Raw genomic sequence first — 21,297 nt, forward strand, 5'->3', positions numbered from 1 at the left:
GACCCTCGTCCGAGTCCTCTCCAGACTCCCTGTCTGGTCCCCGTTCTTCCCCACTGTCCAATTCCACTGCCGTCTTCATAGGCTGCTGGCGAACCACAAAGGGTGGCTATATTTCACAATCATTTTACAGCCACGCTTCCTTCTTTAGCCAATCTAGGATGGGTTTTTCGGTCAATGGCCAGAAGCCAGAAGAAAATGCCAAGCATCACAGCTTTAAGTGACTTTTAATTATTTTCCTTTCACTTATTAAAAAAGTCCACGTAACTTTAGAAGACAGGGACGAAGCTTACCTGGAAATGGCTCTGATGAAATCCAGGGAGACTGCGCATTTGTATCTTGGTCCATTAAACTGATCGTCATGGCCAATCAAGGTTAACAGTTGCAATGTTACAAGAGAAGTAATCTGAGAGGGAAGAGAAACGTGACTTGGTTTGGCTTTCATCCATGCTGGTATTAGTGCAAAGATAGCGTGATTGCTTTCTAGAAGTTGTCCTTGACTTACGACCACAAAGGAGGCCAAATTTCTGTTGTTAAGTGAGACACTGGTTAAGTGGGTTTTGTGTCAGAGCATTTGCAGAGTGACTACTATTATGAGACAACCCAGGAGCAAAACACAGCACACAGAGACTTAAGACATTTAACAGTGGTTTATATACAAGACATATACAGAAATATACATGGTAGGCAAATTCCTTACAAGCAATCAATCTTCTTAACTCTACACGGAGAACTCTGCAATGGATACTGGACACAAGGAGAGAGAGAACAGCCCTCTATGATGTCAGCATTATATAAAGACTTCTTAAAGGGGTAAAGACTTCTGTGGACTCATTCTTCATCTTGAAAGGGAAATACCAATGTTGATTCATCTTCAGTTGCATCAGCCTTACAATGCATCAGCTTTACATTGCTGCTGGTCAGCTCTTAAATATCTATACCTTAACATTTTGCCCCATTTTACGACTTTTCTTGCCACAAGTATGAAGAGAATCACCACAATGGATAGGCTGGCAACTTGGTTGTTAAGTGAATCTGGTTTCCCCATTGGCTTTGCTTGTCAAAAGGTCACAAATGGGGATCGCGTGACCCCAGGATACAGCAAAGGTCATAAATATGAACCAGTTGCCAAGCGTCCGAATTTTGATCACATGACCATAGGGATATTGCAAAGGTCGTAACTGTGAAAAAAGTTCATAAGTTACTTTTTTTTTTTTCAGGGCCATTATAAATTTGAACGTTCACTAAGCAAACCGCTGTAAGTCGAGGACTACTTGTATTCCATCTGCTGATTTATCAAACCGCATATCTTTAGCACTACAAATGTAAGTGATTAAAAACACAAACTAACAAATACACCCACAATAAATAAAGCATACAATGATTGCACAACTTACACTGTTCATCAACTAAGCACCTGCTGTAAGAGTGATACATATCATCTTTGTAATTTAGAACAATTTCAAGCATGCCTAGTGATAAGATAGATGGATGGATGGATGGATGGATGGATGGATGGATGGATAGATAGATAGATAGATAGATAGATAGATAGATAGATAGATAGATAGATAGATAGATAGACATATATATATACAGTTACAGTGTTACAGTTATTTATAGAATATACAGCTATTTCTAGAACTAAATAAGGTTGGGCTAGTGCTTTAGAAACAGAAAACGGAAATGGATGTCATTCTGAAATGGCTTACATTGTAGATATTTTATTCTCTGCCTCCTAATTTTTGTGAACTTCTCTAAGTGAAGTGGGGAAATTGCTCTTCATTTAGATAAATTCTCATTCAGCCAATGGTGGAGGCATAATGGGCCAATCTGTTATTGCAACTGCTTTTTTAGACCCGAGTGTACCATTATTGGCTAATCATATTTTCCAGGGTACGCTTGCAGCTGGCCTCTTCAGCTTGCAAACCACCAATGGAAATAGGTCATATTCCACCGCAGGAATAACATGAGGCTCATCCAAAGCTCAAGCAAATATGCCAGTTTGGATGACTTGGAGATGGACCCGTCTCAATAACATGGAGGATGCAGAATTTTTAAAAAAACAAACAAACCAAAAACGTCCTTGCCCTTGTGTTACAAATGCACCAGCTCTGCCTTAACAACAACATAATGCCATCAATTTCTTACGGTCTTTCTAAAATGTGGTAAAATGGAACAGAAGGTCAGTACAGTAAAATTGCTCCCTCTATCTTTCTGGCTGTAAATTTAACATGGTGTCAGGCTGGATAATAAATTTCTGATTAATGCTTTAAGTATAACAAGCCACGGTAGATCTAAAGGTTTGGTGCTAAATGGACGAGAATACAAGGTTGCTTATTATCTGAGTAAGCTGAATCCTTAGACAACAGATTTGAATTTCCTAACTGTTTTAACAATAAAAGCTTGATCTATGAATGCTAACTGAATGGTCTTATTTCTCCTTTGGATTTCTGTTCCAGTGAAACAACCCCCTCCCTTCAACAAAACTGCAAACCAGATTCTTCATTCCAGATGTTTAGGTAACACCTGTAAAATCTAGTTTGTAAAAATAAACTCATTTGATTCTGCTAAACTTACTTGACTGGCATTTCAGCTACAGATAGTCTTCAACGTACGACCACAATTGAGCCCAGAATTTATGAGAAATTTGTTAAAGTGAGTTTTGCCGCGTTTTATGACTTTTCTTGGGGCAGAAGCAGCAGCGGTGGCGGGGGCAGAAGCGGCGCGGCGGGGGCAGAAGCGGTGGCGGCGGCGGGGGCAGAAGCAGCAGCGGTGGTGGGGCAGAAGCGGCGGGGGCAGAAGCAGCAGCGGTGGCGGAGGAAGAAGCGGCAGCGGGGGCAGAAGCAGCGGCGGCGGCCGGGGCAGAAGCGGTGGCGGCGGCGGGGGCAGAAGCCTTCCCCCACCACTGCAGCAGCAGCAGCAGCAGCGGCGGGGGAAGAATAATAAAAACATCTCACTAACTTTATTTCCAAATAAATTTAATATGTTAACTATGTTTTCTATGGTTTTTTGGGATGATCGGGTATCGTTACTGTTATTTTATTTTATGTGCGGCCCAAACCAAATTTTCATCTTCTAATGTGGCCCAGGGAAGGTGAAAGGTTGGACACCCCTGGTATACTGTATACAGATATATATACTGTATACTATATACTGTGTGTGTGTGTGTGTGTGTATTCTGGATCACACCGTGCAGATAATTGCTGAATAGGTTCTCAATTTTCAAGAAAGCTAAACTGTATAATATTTTCCTTCTTTGTAATCATGTACAGCAAGATTTTGCTTACAACTTTAACTTATCTTTCTACCAAATTTTTAGACATATATAACTGAAAATCAAACACAACCACTGCCATTGCATTATTTTCGTTCATTTGTTTCCAACCCTTTATTTTGTAAATTACTTTTTATCCAGAATATATCAGCTTAATATTCTCAACTGTCAGCAGACTCAGCCATATGGCCATCAGTGAATGGTTTTGTTTATTTGTTTGATTTTGTTTTTAGAGTAGAAGTTTAAAATTAACAATTTAATTAAAATTAAATTCTTTTGGCAAAAGCAGTCCGAAATCCACTCCTGCAAATAACTTAGATTCATGCAGATGTTAAAAGCCCTTGATTGTAACAAAAAGCACTTTGAACTCCAGATGTCATTTTGAAAAGTCGTTTTAGACAAAATTCACATAACTAGCCTCACGATATTAAGTTTAATGGGCTTGCACAAATTATGCAAAATTAAAATCTCATCTATGCAAGCTACAGCAATCAGAAAACCTTGCTGGGTTTGTAGGGGAGTGAAATGAGAGAGAAAGCTACTTCTTTATAAACTATGATTTTTTTTTTATTTTTTGTTCTCACAATCACTTCTGAGAGGACTGCACAGAGTCATTTTGGTCTAGCAGTTAAAGTACCAAAATTTAGCCCCAAATTTAAAACTGAAACAACTGTAAAAGTCTGACTCACAGACGAACACAATACAGAAGCCTGATGATGGCAGATGAGATTCTGCCGAAACGTTGCTACAACTTTAAAAGCACAACTATAATGACGTGGGAAAATACCCGAACAAAGCTGAATAACTTACATGTAAGTACCCGCAAAAACTTAAGAATGAATATATATATATGAATGCCATATATATATACACACACACACACACACACATACAAGAAGACCAAGATGTATCTATTCAGTCTCAAATATGTATTTCCTCCCTTGTCTGCAGTTAGCTTTTCCACAGTACAGACAGTTCTCGACTTATTATCACAACTGTTATTCTGTGAGACATTTGTTAAGTGAATTCAGCTCCATTTTACGGCCTTTCTTACCACAGTTGTTAAGTGAATCCGACTTCCCCATTGATGTTGCTTGACAGGACGTCGCAAAAGGCGATCACATGACCCTGGGACACTGCGATTGTCATAAGAATCAGATGCCAAGCATCTGAATTTTGATCACATGACCACAACGGCCATAAACATGAAAAACGGTCATGCAGGTCTCGCTTAGAGATATATCACAGAGGCCAAAGACCAAGAGTCTATCTTGATACTCCCTTTGGTGGGTAAAGCGACTTTTGTCATGCCCCCATCAGAGCCTGAATCTGCAGAGGAGGATGAGTTGGAGCCAATGGAGATCAAGGGGATGGCTCCGTTGGCTTCGGAGGAATGTGGAAGGAGCAGGCTGAAGCAGCCCAGGGTCCCACAGGTCCCCCAATCCTGAGGCACCCTGGGATGGGCAAGCAGGAACGGGGGGGGGGGGTCAGAATGACCAAGAGAAGGCAAGCAGTGGACATGAGGAGCAACAGAACTCATGTGATGAGCAAGGACCGACCCCTCCTGGACAGAGGAAAGGAGTTGGGAACAGCGCAGGCTGACCCAACAACTCGGGAGGAGAGCGCCCTGCCCCTCTTCACAAGGCACACCTGGGGACAGAGATTTAAGGAGACACCGTGCTGTTGGGAGACGTCTGGTGTTTGCAGGACTGCTTGCCTTCTTCCCTGCTTCATGGACTCAGTGCCTTGTTCCTTGCTTTGTGGATTCATTTCCCTGTTCCTTTGCTTTGCTGGACTGCTTGCAGCCAGAGGCTGCTGTGTGTGTGTGTGAGTTCTTTGGTGGGGAGTAAATTGGAGCATTAAAGGGGAGTTTGAACTCTCTGCTGGCTGTGTGGCCTTCGGGCCTTGTCCGGGTCATCACAACTTCCTTTTCACATTCAAATTCAGAATATGGTTTCTTCAAGAATTTCCAATTAGATGCCAAGCAAATGTTGTGATTCATCTGTAAAGAACCGGTTCGTCAATTTTTGTAATTTTTGACATTACTAGAATAATTAGTAGGCTACAGCAAATTAGAAATGCTCCCCAGTATTAGGTCTTCGTTAACACATTTCAAAACAAAAATAACCTTAATGCAAACCCACGCTTGATGTATACAGCTTTCGTATTTTCTTTAAGACATGTGAAAGGCATGTGCTAATTGCTATCTATTTTAAAGGATTAGGATAATTAAGTGCTGAAAGGATATTGATCCGATCTTGCTCACTGTCGCATGGTACGAATGTTTAATTACCAAAAGACAAATCCATAATCAAAACAATTCAGTTGCTTATTTTTCAAATAGACATATATTTTAAAATACTATTCCAGGGGAAGCTAAATTCGCAAATTCATGGTTGGGAGCTTAAGTTTGAAAGATGATGTTTTGAAATTGTACTTCCAGAGGCTAAACGTGATATTTTTTAATGTTTGTTGAACAGATTGAGAGTTTGCACAAAGTAGTCAATTTGAAGTATTAGCTTATTAGATCAAGGGCAATTTAGCTGAAATTTTTAAAAGCTATTTAATTTCATCTACCGTGGGACAACAGTCTGTTCAAAGTAAACTATAAAATTATCCATTAGCAACAGTGATGTCACTGGCTAATCTTCTCAACCCGGAAGCACTTTGGTGCTCCTGACACGAATGTATCCATTACTAAATAATATAGGTATAAAATTATTTCAATTAAGCCTTTTCGGTTTTTTCATCCCTTAAGGGGAATTCGGAAGTTCTATTATAACAACAATAGCCTTAGTAAGACCACATCTAGAGTACTGCATCCAGTTTTGGTCACCACATTATAAAACAGATGTTGAGACTCTAGAACAGTGGTTCTCAACCTTCCTAATGCTGCGACCCTTTAATACAGTTCCTCATGTTATGGTGACCCCCAACCATAAAATTATGGCTTAGTTCCTAAGACCATCGAAAATATGTGTTTTCTGATGGCTTTAGGTGACTCCTGTGAAAGGGTCGTTTGACCCCCCCAAAGGGGTCGCGACCCACAGGTTGAGAATCACTGCTCTAGAAAAAGTACAGAAAAGAGCAACCAGGATGATTAGGGGACTGGAAACTAAATCATATGAAGAACGATTACAGGAACTGGGCCTGGCTAGTCTAGGGAAGAGAAGGACCAGGGGAAACAGGATAGCAGTTGAGGAGCTGCCACAGAGAGGAGGGGGTCAAGCTATTTTCTAAAGCACCTGAAGGCCAGACAAGGAACAATGGATGGAAACTGAAGAAGGAGAGATTTAACCTGGAAATAAGGAGAAACTTTCTGACAGTGAGAACAATCAACCCATGGAACAGAAGTTGCCCTCGGAAGTTGTGGGAGCGCCATCACTTGAGACCTTCAAGAAGAGATTAGACTGCCATTTGTCGGAAATGGTGTAGGGTCTCCTGCTTGGGAAGGGGGTTGGACTAGATGAGCTATAAGGTCCCTTCCAACTCTGATTATCTGTTATCTGTTATAATACAGGGTGAAAGATCCCCAACAGCAACAATATAATGAAATATCATATGAACAGTCTATTGTTAGATTTATAACCCATAACAACATACAAGTAGCCCTTGAATTACAGCCACAATAGAGATGAGGATTTCCATTGTTAAGCAAAGCAATTGTAGAGCTGTGCCCAATTTTATGACTTCTTTGGCATGGTTGTTAAGTGAATCATTGAACACTGAGAACACTTTATGCGGTTAGCAATAAAATTAAGAGCCCTGTGCAACAGTTCTATATTAATTTCATATGGGTTGATTCTGCTTAATTGAAACTTGAATTGTAAACTTTCCTTATCAGTGTATATCAATTCTCAAAGTGCTCACGGTGGAAATTATGTACTGGGACTGCAATTTTGAGAAATCCAGCAGTTGCAGGCAAAAAAGCAACAATAAAATGTTAAATTAAGGGAATAATATGTTACATTGTGTAGACAGAGACAATGTAACAAGGGAGAGAGTTCAGATTATGAAAAAGAGGGACAGTCAATCAATGCATGGTCTAGACTCTGTGCATTTTAATAATCTTTGGGCCATTTCTCATCTATCATGCACCCTCCCCTGGCCTAGGAAGCGACAGCTGCATAGAGTAACACGTTATAATCATGTGAATGAGTACAGCCAACAACCAACACAAAGCAACACACAGCATGAGCGAAGGTACATACGGGTAAGCTTTCTTAAAGGCATACATTTATGCAGGAGGGTTTTAGACGAATAGCAGACACTTCTAAAGTAATAATCATCTCCCTGATGTAAAGCTTTGGGTCCCACTTGTTCTAATCAGCCATGAAATATTAATAGCAGATTAACCTCCTCATCTTTTTAAGTCCACACACTCACAGCGTGTTACTTGGAATACTTTACACGGCAAGTGTGCCTCTCCAACGAACGCCTGCCGAAAACCCACTCGTGCTCCGTTGTCTGACACTCTCCATTTCTTTGCACGAAAGAGAGGCATTGCCATCACAGAAACAGGCCTGGAATCCCATAGCAAATTTGTGGCTGCAGAATTATAGATGGAGGAGGAGAAGGAGGAGGAGAAGGAGGAGGAGGAGGAGGAGGAGGAGGAGGAGGAGGAGGAGGAGGAGGAGGAGGAGGAGGAGGAGGAATGATGATGATGATGATGATGATGGCAGTTTTTCATCAGAAAGTGAAGTGATTCAGAAGTGTAGTAGAGCAATGCATCATTGGCCCAGTAGGGGGGAAATGTTATGGGGAGTTTTTATAGCCTTGAGTAATTTTCAAATGAAGCCACAATAAATGCTGGTACCTTCAGGAAAACGTTGGGTTCTATATGCCTACGATTATATAGTTTAATGAAAAGGAGGACTAGGGGTGACATGACAGCAGTGTTCCAATATCTCAGGGCAACCACAAAGAAAAGGGAGTCAAGCTGTTCTCCAAAGCATCTGAACGCAGGACAAGAGAGCCCCGTTATCTGAAGACAATTCCCACGGTCATGTGGACAGCATGGCTATACACCAAAGGAGCAAGGGACGTTGTTACTTTCCCACCGAAGTGGTACCTATTCATCTACTCACATTTGCATGCTTTCGAACTGCTAGGTGGGCAGGAGCAAAAACGGGAGCTCGCCCTGTCATGTAGCGCTCAGGTCTCAAACAATGGCTCTAAGTTTTCCAGACAACAAGCTTAGCATCTTTAAGCACTGAGCCATTACCACCTCCCATTAAGCACAGTTTATGGTATAATAATGATTTGTGATTCCAATCTGAGAGATTCCGCCTTAAACATTAGTTCGGACAGTCCTCACTTAATATGCGCTTGTTCAGTGACTGTTCAAAATTAGGACGGTGCTGAAGCAGGGGTATTTATGAAGATGAGTGGCCATCTCGGCATTCCTGATTGCAATTCAGACACTTAGCAACTGGATTGCAATTATAATGTTGCTGCATCTTGTGGCCACATGTTCATCATTTGTGACTTTCACATTATCAGCCTACCATAAAGACAGCGAGGAAGCCAGCAGGAGATTGCAATTTGTGTTCCTCACCTCAACCACCATCTGCACAATCCAGGAACAGGAGAGGACAGGAGAGGAACTAGATGCACTTCCAAATTGCTCCTTCTAAGATAAGGAGACACCACTCCTCCCAAAGCATTCCTCACCTCCATACAGAGTCCAGCATTTTTCTCAACAACAACAACAACAACAACTCCATTTACAATACAATGTACAATATTCTTGATTGGCCAAACATGATTACAACACACAAGGAATTTGTCTCTGGTGCATAAGCTCTCAGTGTGCATACAAATAGCAAACAACAAAAGAATATAATCATAAGATACTAACAGAAGAAAGTAATAGGAAAGATGAGAAGGGTAATAGCAATATAGCCTTACTACAGGGGTAAATATCCTTACACTAAAGAGAGTGCTGGGAAATTAGATGTTTAGGAGAGTGATGGCACGAGGGGAAAAACTGTCTCTGTGTCTAGTTGTTTTGGCATGCAATGCCCTATAGTAGCATCCCGAAGGGAGAAATTGAAACAGTTTATGTCTGGATGCGAGGGGTCTATAGATATTTTCTCAGGCCTCTTTCTGATCCGTGCAGGATACAAAGTCCTCAATGGAAGGCAGGCTGGTTGCAGTTATTCTTTCTGCAGTCCTAACTATCCGTTGAAGTTTCTGTCCGTGCCAAACCGAACAGTTATAGAAGTACAAATGACAGCCACCATCATTCCTCTGTAGAACTGTATCAGCAGCTCCTTGGGCAGTCTGAGCTTTCTGAGTGGACGCAGGAAGAACATTTAACAGTGGCCTTTTTAATCATGGTTCTAATGTTACGTGTCCATTTCAAGCCTGGGAGGAATCTAGCAATCAGGAACTTGAAAGTCTCTACTGTTGATACTTTGTTGTCTAATATTTTAAGTGGTGGTCCTACAGCTTCTTCTAAAATCCACTATCTCATCTTACAGCTTTGGTTTTAGAGTTTTTGTTTATTTTGTCTAATAAACCAAGGCATTCTGGTAGAGAAATAAAATGTACTTCGATGCAATAGCTTCAGTCACTCAGATTATATTGCACAGCCTGACCAGTTGCTGAGAATAGCCAAGATGAAGGAGAAGAAAAAAGGGGAATGAATGGAAAAGTGAACAGATGTTTTCAAGAATGGAATATGATTTGACAAGAGACCCACTATGAATAACAAAAGAAGAGGGAAAATCTTGGGAATGGAAAATGAAGCCACGGCACAGTGAATCCTGGGTTATGCTAAAGCAATTGAATGGGGGAAGGTTTGAAAAAGAAGACAAATTGCTCCATTTTGGGCATGCTGAGAATTTTCTAAAATTTGGGATTTTAGATCATTACCCTCTCTCCTTTGTGAAAAGGCTGCTTTATCACACTTAACAGTGAATGCATCTTTAGATGATAAAAAAAGCTGCTGCATTATTTCACATTCAGTTTCAGCAACCATCTTCCATCGCTAAAGGAATCTCATCCCTTCAAATCTAGCACTCAGGAAAGTTCACCAAACAACACAGTTATTTCTTGAGAGATTTTAGGGCAGAAAGAAATCATAAAACCAAAGGGCTGGAAGGGACCTTGGAGGTCTTCTATTCCAGCTCCTTCCTCGAGGCAGGAGCCTCATATCATCCTAATCCAATGGTTGTCCAGTCTGTTTTTGAAAACCTCCAGGGATGGAGCACCCACAAGTGCAGAAGGCAAGCTATTCCACTGAGTAATTGCTACAGAGAGGTGTGAATCTGGTTACCATCTTACTAACCATGTGTTCTGACCCACGCCCTTATCCAACAAATCAAAAGGATCAGAAACTTTGTAATGCTTTTACAAAATAATTAGCTGTGATATGCACAAGTCTTGCCAAACTGTGCGAGACTTGTCAAAAGATAACAGACAAGAAATAATTTGCAATACAAGAATCTTCAAATACAAACACAGGATACTGGAATGTCCACGAGGCTGAAGTTTCAAAACGTCTTTGCTTTCTTCAAAGTACATTCGTTTCACAGCTGGCTTGAAGGAGGGGCTATTACTTTGCAGCCTTACTCCTGAGTTGCCCATGCTGTTGTAGCTGCTCTTTCCTGCGAGCAACCCTGCGCTCATGTGCACTTGGCACAGGCTCCTCGGGAACCTCCACATCACTGCTGCCAGCCCCCACAATCTCTGAAGGCAGCACTCCACTCCCTAATGGTCCTAGCCCCTCATCTGAGTTCTCACTCTCCTCAGCTGTCCGCACCTGCTGCCGGCTAACCACAACACTATGGGACAAGTCTAGTCCCATCTCTACTGGGAGTCCTCGACTTAAAACAGTTTGTTGAATGACCATTCAAAGTTACAACAACATTGAAAAAAAGTGACTTATGACTGTTTTTCACACTTCTAACTGTTGTACTATCCACTCGGTCACACAATCAAAATTCTTGGAAACTGACTCAGATTTATGACATTTGCAGTGTCCCGGGGTGACGACAAGCAGAATCAAAAGGGAAGTCTGATTCACTTAACCACCGGTGTTACTAACTCAAACCACTGCAGTGTTCACTTAACAACTGTAGCAAGAAAGGTCATAAAATGGGGCAAAAAGTCACTTAACAACCTTTTCACTTAGCAATAGAAATCTGGGGCTCCATCTGGGTCATTAAGCCGAGGACTATTTGAACTAATTTTTAAAAAGCAGTATTATTAAAAAAAAAAAAATCTCTGCATGATAGCTTATCTCCTTAAGGATAAGTTAATTTCTATCTCTCAATAAAATACTTATTTCGGAATAAAGTTTCAAACCTTAGTTAGATCAACTGTATTGAGTTATGCGCTAGAGCAGAGTTAAACAGTTAAAGCCACTGTTCTTGAATTTCCCAAACAATGAAAAATTTACCTTAAAAGAGTGAGGTGAACTGTTCTGTTTTTTTTAATTTATCTTCCTTGATGTAACAGATGTAATACAGGTAGTCCTCGATTTACTTTTAGTGACCGTTCAGTTACAGTGGCACTGAAAAAAGTGACTTATGACTGTTTTTCAGTTATGACCTTTGCAGTGCCGTCAGGGTCACATGATCAAAATTCAGGGGCTTGGCAACTAGATTCTATTTATGACCGTGGTTATTTCCCAAGGTCATGCGACCCCCTTTTGCGACCTTCTGACAAGCCACATTCACTTAACAGCCGGGTCACTGACTTATCAACTGCAGTGATTCACTTCACAAGAGAGGCAAGGAAGTTTGTAAAACAGGGCAAGACTGTTCTGACCCAAATCTTGTTCCAAGGAAGCAAACACGAAACAGAAGTAACAGCAAAACCTTTTAATGATTCTTTATGAATTCCGTTCCTTCCCAGTTAAAAGGCTGTTTCAAGCTAATTGTCTCTGATAAGAACGAGCCTTGCCAAGGTTGTGCAAGGCTGCCAAGAACCCTAGACAAAGTTACTAAGAAATATTTCAAACACAAAGAGTCTCCAAATACCAACCAAGATATTCCAAACTTCCACAAGGCTTGAAGTGCAAGAACTTAACTTTGCTTCCTGCAAAGAACTCTGGTTTCTCAGCTGGCTTTTATCTCTTAAGGGAGAGGCCATTACCTTGCAGCCTTACTCCCGAGTTGCCTGTGCTCCTGCAGCTGCTTTCCTTCGAGCAGCCCTGCGCGCATGTGCACTGGGTATAGGCTCCTCGGGGACCTCTTCATCACTGCTGCCAGCCTCCACAATCTCCGAAGGCAGAACTCCACTCCCTGATGATCCTGGCCCCATCCCTGCATCACACGCAGGCCCCTCATCTGAGTCCTCGCTCTCCGAGACCTCAGCTGTCCGCACCTGCTGCCAGAAAACCACAACAATGACTCACTTAATGAATGTCTCACTTAAGTCCAGCCATTTGGGGCTTAATTGTGGTAAGACGAGAACTACCTGTGTAGGCTACTAATTTAGAATACCTTATATTAAAATGTAATTTAAAATACCTTATCTTAATTATATTATATTATGTATTATTTCAATTATATTAAATTTAAAATACCTCATATTAAAATACCCTCCTTATGCCAACCCCATGCTCATTGTAATGTATCAGTGATCCATAGCCCCAAAGTAGCTGCCTCTCCAGCTTCTACTAGTTAAAAAAAGTTTTCAATGAGATGCTGACCCTGCACAAAGTAGCCTGCTTTACTGCATAAATCTCGCGTACCACATTCTGTGGATGAAGTGAAATGGCCGATTGTGGCTAAAAGAATATTTGTCTTCGACGAATTATGACTGTAATAAAGCAAATCCTTCAGGAATGCGGCCTTGAAATTGTTATCTGGGTCCCACTTTCCTCTTTCTAGCTTATGTCACATTTCTTAAAAATGTTACTTTGATTTTGCCCTTCCTGGTGTGTTTACACAGTTTATTTTTTTTTCCTCCATGAAATGCCAACAAAATTTATGCAGAGTGTACACTTATGAATATTCACTAAAACTTTGCTCTAGCCCTTTCTTACGGATCTGGCATCCAGCTGTGTGTGTGTGTGTGTGTGTGTGTGTGTGTATCCGAATAACCAAAGATACACACACACACACACACACTTGCTGACTATAAAATATCTGAAAGGAATATGCTGTAGCCAATTCAAATTTAAATCCTGAAGCTGCAGTAAAAGATTTCCTGATGGCAATTTTGCAGACACCTGTAAATATTGTTAAGCACAAAATGAGCTGAAAATATTTTACTTAATTTGGATGCCAGAGTTTAAAAGGAACAATATATAAGCAAAAAGCTTGTGTTGAAATGGCAGTTTACTGTAACTTTTCCATTACAATTAGATCATTATAAGTACAAATGGGTTTAATTTGGATTGATTTTAGTTCAAGGTTAGAATTTGGGCTTTTGTTGCCAAGAAGCTATATGAGTATGTTGACGAAGTCACACCTGATTTTCTTGAAGAAGACATCCCATTTTTAATCTTTTTCTCTGAAAATAGATTCATTCAACTTATTTCATCTTTGTATTTCATGTAAGCCATAAGGCTTTTAAATGGGCATTTGGTCAGAAGGTAAAGCTAGATACTGGCAGAAAAAACCCAGGATTGTCTATATATACAACTAAGTTCCAGAATCACCTTCACAGAGTAAGATTTTCCAGTCTGCCAAAGTTGGGATATCATTAAAAAAATAAAAGCTTCATACATCTTCTGTTAGACAACTTATCTCCTTAAAGACAAATTAATTTCTGTCTCTGAGTAAAGTTCTTATTTCGGAATAAAGTCTAAAAACTTGGCCAGATCTTGTTCTCTTCACCTTTACCAACATAAACAGGTAAGAATTTTACTGAATATAATTACAAAGTCCTTGTTTAGTGACACTTTGAACAACAATCGTTCGCAGTTATGACAGTGATTAAAAAATAACTTTGCAACCCATCCTAAAATTTATGACCTTTGCAAGTCTGTAAAGCAAAGGAAAGCTGAAGAAAGATCTATAAGCACAGTTGCTGTTTTATTTAGGGACTGCTTCATTTAATGAATGAATTGCCTGTCCCAACTGTGGTCACTAAACAAGGACTACCTGTAACTGATGAGAGATTATAGCATTAGATTCTGTGCTGTAATTTGGTTTAGAACGGGTACTTATGATTTTATGCATTTTTATTTGCTTATTGTGTTTGTTTTTACTTCTCTTAAGATGTTTTGGATTGGGAAAAAAGTCATTCCCATTTATGGGGGGGGTTAATTATTTTTAAAAAAAATATCCACCAGGGTTTAACAATACCTGATTTCCCAATGCTATGTTATATGATGACCAGCCACACATAGCCAAATGTATTTTAAAAAGAAATAGAGTGAGTGTTAGGAATGTAAGTCACTTAACAGTTGGGTTGGAAAATATATAAACCAGGATAGACATTTAATACTGTCTCTTTAAGGGAATGCTAAAATTGTAATTGGATGTGGTTCCTCAAACGGGCATAAGATGGAGCCAGAAACCTGGGTTGTTCTGTTCTGTTGTTCTGGAGAGCGTTGCCGTTCCTATTGATTGTTGCTGATCATAGTTCTTCTTGACTTTGATGTCAGTCTGTTACTGAACTGTTTTTGATACTGGACTTTGTTATTGGATTATACCTGGACTGAAAACTGACTGCTTTAACCGTGAATGACTTGGACTGTTTTGTTGAACTTTGCTTCAACATTTTACTGGAAGTAAAAACCTATATTTTACTATACAGTGTGGCTGTGTGCTGTGTGTGTTATTCTTCACTACTCTCACTATGTCTCCCTGTGTGCACTCATTCTCCTAACGGGGAATTACCTCAACAGTGAGGTTGATTAATCACGGAATATAATTACCAAATCAAAGCAAGACTTAATGTAGACCACAGGAAATAAGGTTCAAGGTTAATACCTATTCTGAAGAGAATTTACATAAATTAGCCTCCGTCAACGAACTGTGAAGCTCATTTTACCAATTTATACTATCACAGAAACCTGAGGTAAAAATATATACTTATGACACTCCAGCTCTACTCTTTCTGCACATATTTATAGTATGTTATGTTCTCCTTGAATCAGAAGCATTTATGTTTTCCAAATACGGACTATTAATTTTTGCCTGGTCTTTCAAATTTTCTTTATAATATTTGCTGAGACAACCTCCCGCAGCTGATTTTTTTCTTTAAAAAAAAAGGGGGGGGAGCTATTAAACATAGCAGGGGGAAACGAAGCTGTGTTCATTTTTAGGTGTTTTTTTCCTCCATTGTTTTAACTACTCTTTCAACTGACTGGAAACAGGTCTCTGCGGCTTATTAGAGAGCCGGTGAGTTCTTATTAGACGCCTGGCTTTTCAAAATATGAGATGGCAATGTATATAATGATGATAAACTAACATCATCATCAACGCCGAACCCCATAATAATCAACACTCAAGCCTGGAAGTACACATTGTTCAAATGCATGAGATCAGAATAGAGCAGGTGCGAAGCTGGCAGGTGGCAGAAGATACAAAACTGCATGTATTTAGCAGCTATAAAAAGAACTTCATTCAAGAGCTTTATTAAGACACAATGGGGCATCTCCTATCTGGACGTTCGTTCGTAACAGGCAGCAGAGAGAAAGCAAGGAATTGAGAACTGTCTTCAGCTCAACATTAACTTTAGTGTCCTGTCCCCTTGTTCTGCACGGAAGGCATCTTGGTTAGCAAAACCTAGGTTGCAAAAATCTAAGGGCAGAACCCCCCAACTCTGGGGTTAATGTTATCTGTCAATAAGCTGTCATATACAGGTAGCCCTCAACTTACAAAAAAAAAATGACAAGCCAAATATTTAATTTTAGGAGGGGTTGCTTTGCTTATGGAAATTACATCATACAACTATCATTTTTAATTAAATGAACTGATTTTCTTTTTCTTTTATAAAAATAATCAATAACTCTGGATTTAAACACAAGGCTTCACTGTCTGACATTCTGATCCGGCTAGTATAGAATCTGAAATATGCTTGGATCTGAATATCTTGAGTCACAGGTAAGGGAACAACAAAACCCCACTGCTAAAATTGTAAGATAACTGAAAACTTTGGTTTCACTTTTAATTAATCAATCATTCAGTCCACTGATTATTGATCAATACACCACCCAACCCCCCCAGTGATTCTGGACAGTTTTCACATGCATTTGACTTTTGTTTCTATAAATCCTAGTATGAATTATTAAAAACAATAACAGAGTTGGAAGGGACCTTGGAGGTCTTCTAGTCCAACCTCCTGCTCAGACAGGAGGTCCCATACCATTTCAGACAAATGGCTGTCCAGTCTCTTCTTAAAAACCTCCAGTGTTGGAGCATTCACAACTTCTAGAGGCAAGTTGTTCCACTGGTTAATTGTTCTGTCAGGAAATTTCTCCTTAATTCCAGGTTGTTTCTCGCTTTGTTCAATTTCCATCCATTGTTTCTTGTCCTGCCCTCGGGTGCTTTGGAGAATAGCTTGACTCCCTCTGCTTTGGGGCAGCCCTTCAAACATTGGGACACTGCTATCATGCTACCCCAGTCCTTCTTTTCATTAAACTAGACATACCCCAATTCCTGCAACCATTCTTCATGTTTTATCCTCCAGTCTCCTAGTCATCTTTGTGGCTCTTCTCTGCACTCTTTCCAGAGTCTCAACATCTGTTTAATATTGTGATGATCAAAACTGGATGCAATATCCAAGTGTGGCATTATAGAGTGATACTAACACTTCAAGTGATCTGGAGTCTATTAAAGGATGAATGTATTTTTTAATGTACACTGAGAGCTTTTGCACCGAAGACAAATTCCTTGTGTGTCCAATCACACTTGGCCAATAAAGAATTCTATTCTATTCTATTCTATTCTATTCTATTCTATTCTATTCTATTCTATTCTATTCTATTCTAAAGTTGTAATTCCATAAATTTGGAGAACCCTGGGCTAAGGCAAGCTTTTTCTTATCTTCAGCTTGAGCTGCAATGACTAGGTTTAAGGGGAAAAAACTACATGGAAAATAATTTTCTGATATGGAAGCAATCATAATTTCCAATGGCCTCAGCCCCAAACATGCAATGTTGACTTATCCTCAGAATCAGGGTTTTTTCCCCCCTTTCATAACAATCCAGAAACTGCTAAAGAGTCAGTGAACGCATATTTTACTTGAAATTAATAAAGATAAAAACTTACCCTATTTGTATTTGTTAGTTAATAATTCAAGGAAAAGGACTCAAAATGTCCAAAGCATGAAATATGAAGGCATTAAATTCCCTGATAAAGCTATATGAAATATATCAAGGATTGAAATTTCAAAACTTGAAGTCACTAAAACTAAATCTAGTCTATCTTTCCCCTTAATTCTTTAAGTCAAGAATCAACCAAACTTAGATAAAATTTTAAATCACTTACAAAACTAAGAAAAAAAAGTTAAGTGTAGTCTGAATCATAGACACAGAACCTATAATAAATGTTCTGGGGGGTGGGGAAAAGTCATTTAAAGAGTAAAAGCTGAGGAGCAGAAATAGCATGACCTTTAAGAAATGTTAATTACAGAAGATACATCTTTTATTGTGTAAGAACTACAGGGAAAATTTAACAAAAGTTTGGAGTTTTTTTAATTATACAAGTGAACAGTTACAGAAACTCAGGGGTATGAGAAAGTCAACTTTTGCCATAAATTATTAATACTTGAGTCTCCTTAGTCACAAAGTTATAATATATGTGGTCATAATTATTTAAATGGGATTTAAGTGGCCATAATACATGTAATCATGTGGTTTCCAATTAATCTAAATCCAATAATTTCATTACTTCCCAAACTGCCAGACTTCAAAACTTCATTTTTGAAGGTCAGGTCTATCTGTCTCCATTAATTTCTGAAGGTTCAAGCTTTGTGCCTTATCCCAAGGACAAGAGGCAGGAAGAGAGGAAGTGCTATGTTTTAAGGATTCTCAATTTATGCTGTATGATATACCTCTTTGCAATCAAGTTTGGTTCTAAACTGAGGATTTATTCATCCGCTGTAATGTTACTTATAAAATTATTAACTTAACAAAACAAACACTTACAATGTGGTGGTTACTTGCGGTTCCACAATTCTAAGAAACTTCTGCATAGATGGCAGTACTCTTCTACCACAATAAATCTAGACCCTTTACTTATTTGTTTGGAGAATATTCTAGGGAGTTTACTAGAGTTGCCATTGATGAACAGGATAGAAGATGGAGGCCTTTTGACCTAACAACATATTGCAATGCTACGCAGCAAAACAAGTGAAAAATTTTGTCCACCTGCTTACTCTCTTATAATCCCTTTCTCTTGAAGGAGTATAAATGCAAACATTATTTTCCTTCTTGCTAATTGTGCCAGCCCTGGAGTCAGTATTTCAAAGGGCAAGGAAGTAGGGAAAAGGGGCTATAAGATTTGCCCTTTTTCCTGGCTTCATCAGGAATTGAGTCACAGAACATTTTTCTGCCTCTTGAGATCATTTAAATGTTTGGGTCATATTCTTCTGATGCTGTAAGTATATTCAAGGGCAATTGCTTAATAAACATTTTCAAGATTTATTACTGCCCAAGCGTCTTGCCTGATATCCATCCTGCAAATTAAGCATCAGCATGCAGATTAAAAGTCGCAGGAATTAATACTGTAATTTGAAGATTAAAAATTAAAATGGAGCATTATTAATTTTATATTGATGTTTTATGAATAAGACCAGAGTGATTAAGAGGATCTTTCTTCAAATATATAAAGCTATCAAGTAATGAAGACAAACATAGCTAAAGCAAAATGGCATATATACGTTCTAAAGGGCCCACATGAAAAGTATCATGGACCTGTCTACAAAATCTCACCTCTCATGTCCACCCAAATAAAACCACTCCAATGTACTTTATACACGACTATTTAAAGGATACATGGAAATTACGACTAAGCCCGAATGCAGCAGCCTGATATTAAGTGGTATCCAACATTGAGAGCATGTGGCACCTGGGTATCTGCAGGACAGCCTTCTTTCACCTGTACTGATCCAAGCGATAAACTTTCTCAAGCTTCCACATTTATGGGGGTTAAGGGAAGATGACATTAGAAAACCCTGCTTCTCAAAGGCTTCCCAACAGTAGTTAAGATGAGATAGAGAACGTTGTAGTGATATTTATTCACTGTGACATCTTTTTACTTTTTTTGCTTTTAGATTATTTTTATTGTTAGACTACATGGTCTTTTAATTTTATGATTTAGTTTATTGCTGTTTTAAATCCTACAGATTTTAATTTTCCACATCTCAGGTAAGAGAGAGTGTTACAGAATTGCAATGGAATGTAAATAAATAAAATTTATGAGCCATCGGGTTTTTGTTTTAGAAATCCCCATTCCCTCATGCTTTTCGATATAGAAAGCTTTCCTTCCTTCCTTCCTTCCTTCCTTCCTTTCCTTCCTTCCTTCCCTTCCCCATTTTCTTCCTGCACCATTTCCTCCCTTCTCTATTTCCTTCCTTCCTTCCCCATTCCTCCCACCCTCCCTTCATTCCTTCCCTTCCTATTTTATTTGACTTGTAGAGTCACCCAACTCAACCAAGTGACTTAAGGAATTCAAGGAATAAGATTGCATTTCCTTTTAGAAATCGAACATTTATATTTTATTTCGTTTAGATTTTTTTTATTTTAGTGCCAGCTGACTGCAAAATAAAATAGGCATCCAAATCCCTAAGTGCAGCTTAGGAAAACCTTCTTCCTCCACAACTGGCATTTCAATTATATTTTTTTCTCTCCCAGCTTGCTTTGTACAGAACAGCTATTAAGAAAAGTTTGCACCATTACCACTTAATAAATCTTTGCTCTACTAACAGATAAAGCAGATGTGCTATTATGGTCTTTGTTCTTGTCTACATGCCAATTATTTATCTTCAAACAATAGGAACTTGTGTACAACCATTTTTTTTTTAAATGGGGAGAAGTAACAAGTTTCAGCTGGATTTGCTTCATATAAAAATATAGGCATGTCTCCTTGGGAAGATCATTATGCTCAAATCTCTATCAAAAGTAGATGAACAGCTAGACGATTACAAGTCTAAAAAAAAAAAAAGAGGAACAGAGAAAACTAACCAGAGTAACATTCTGTGAAATGATGTTTATAAATAATGCAGTCAACTAAATGATCAAAATGGGTAAAAATATAGAAGTTTGTCTAACTAAAAGCAAATTTTTAAAAGTTCATGAAAAATTATATTAAAAAAGTTATCATGTTGATGTGTTCTCAATACCTGTCCTTTCCTCATTATTGAGTGTTATCCATCTCTTTTTGAGCTGTTACAAACAGTAGCACCATAAATATTTCTGTGCCCATTGCTAATTCCTCCACTGTAGGATGTTTACGCTAACTCATTGTTGAACTGTGTTCCGATTTGTGAATACATTAGTTCTTACAATTAGAGTATGTCATTTCCTCCTGACTCTATTGCCGGAATGTCACAATTCACCATGCCCAACTTGGCACGGCCAACTCGCCATGGGACAACTCAATGCGAGATAACTATCATATTAACAATGATATTAATATTACTAATATTACCAATACTATTAAGAGATGAATGGATTTAGAGTAGTTATCTCACGTTAAGTTGTCCCACACTGAGCTATCCTGTGGCGAGTTGGCAATGATAAGTTGACCATGGTGAGTTGGCCATGTCGGGTTGGCTGCGGTGAGTTGACCATGGTGAGTTGGCTATGGAGGGTGGGCCATGGTGAGTTGGATATGGCGGGTTGGCCATGGTGGGTTGGCTGTGCTAAATTATCCTAGATCCCTCTATCACTGGGTCTTTATAGAGTGCCATAAGCTAGTGGGAAACAATGACCAATGGACAATTAGGGCTCTGCCACACCTTCATAAGGCTGGTTGGTCTATCAAGATTTTTTTAAAAGGGGAATTAAAGAAATAGCAATGGAGATCTGTCTATTTCAGAGTATTGTTAATAGGGAACTGTATTCATTTGCCTCAATGTCTTCCCAAATGAGAGCAGAGGTCTTCCCTGTT

The 21,297-nt window shown here is 39.2% G+C and overlaps 1 protein-coding gene across 1 annotated transcript in view; it reads right to left on the reverse strand.

Moving 5' to 3' along the window:
• ORC5 (origin recognition complex subunit 5) overlaps window positions 1-21,297 on the reverse strand; it is a 66,401-nt gene that overhangs the window by 6,093 nt on the left and 39,011 nt on the right. Inside the window, exon 14 of the mRNA XM_026701655.2 lies at window positions 291-403. Coding sequence (XP_026557440.1) covers window positions 291-403 — 113 coding nt within the window. The remainder of the gene's footprint in view (window positions 1-290; window positions 404-21,297) is intronic.

This window comes from Pseudonaja textilis, chromosome 5 (genome assembly GCF_049901715.1).
Source record: "Pseudonaja textilis isolate UNSWEBS1 chromosome 5, rPseTex1.2, whole genome shotgun sequence".
NCBI classification, from domain to species: Eukaryota; Metazoa; Chordata; class Lepidosauria; order Squamata; family Elapidae; genus Pseudonaja; species Pseudonaja textilis.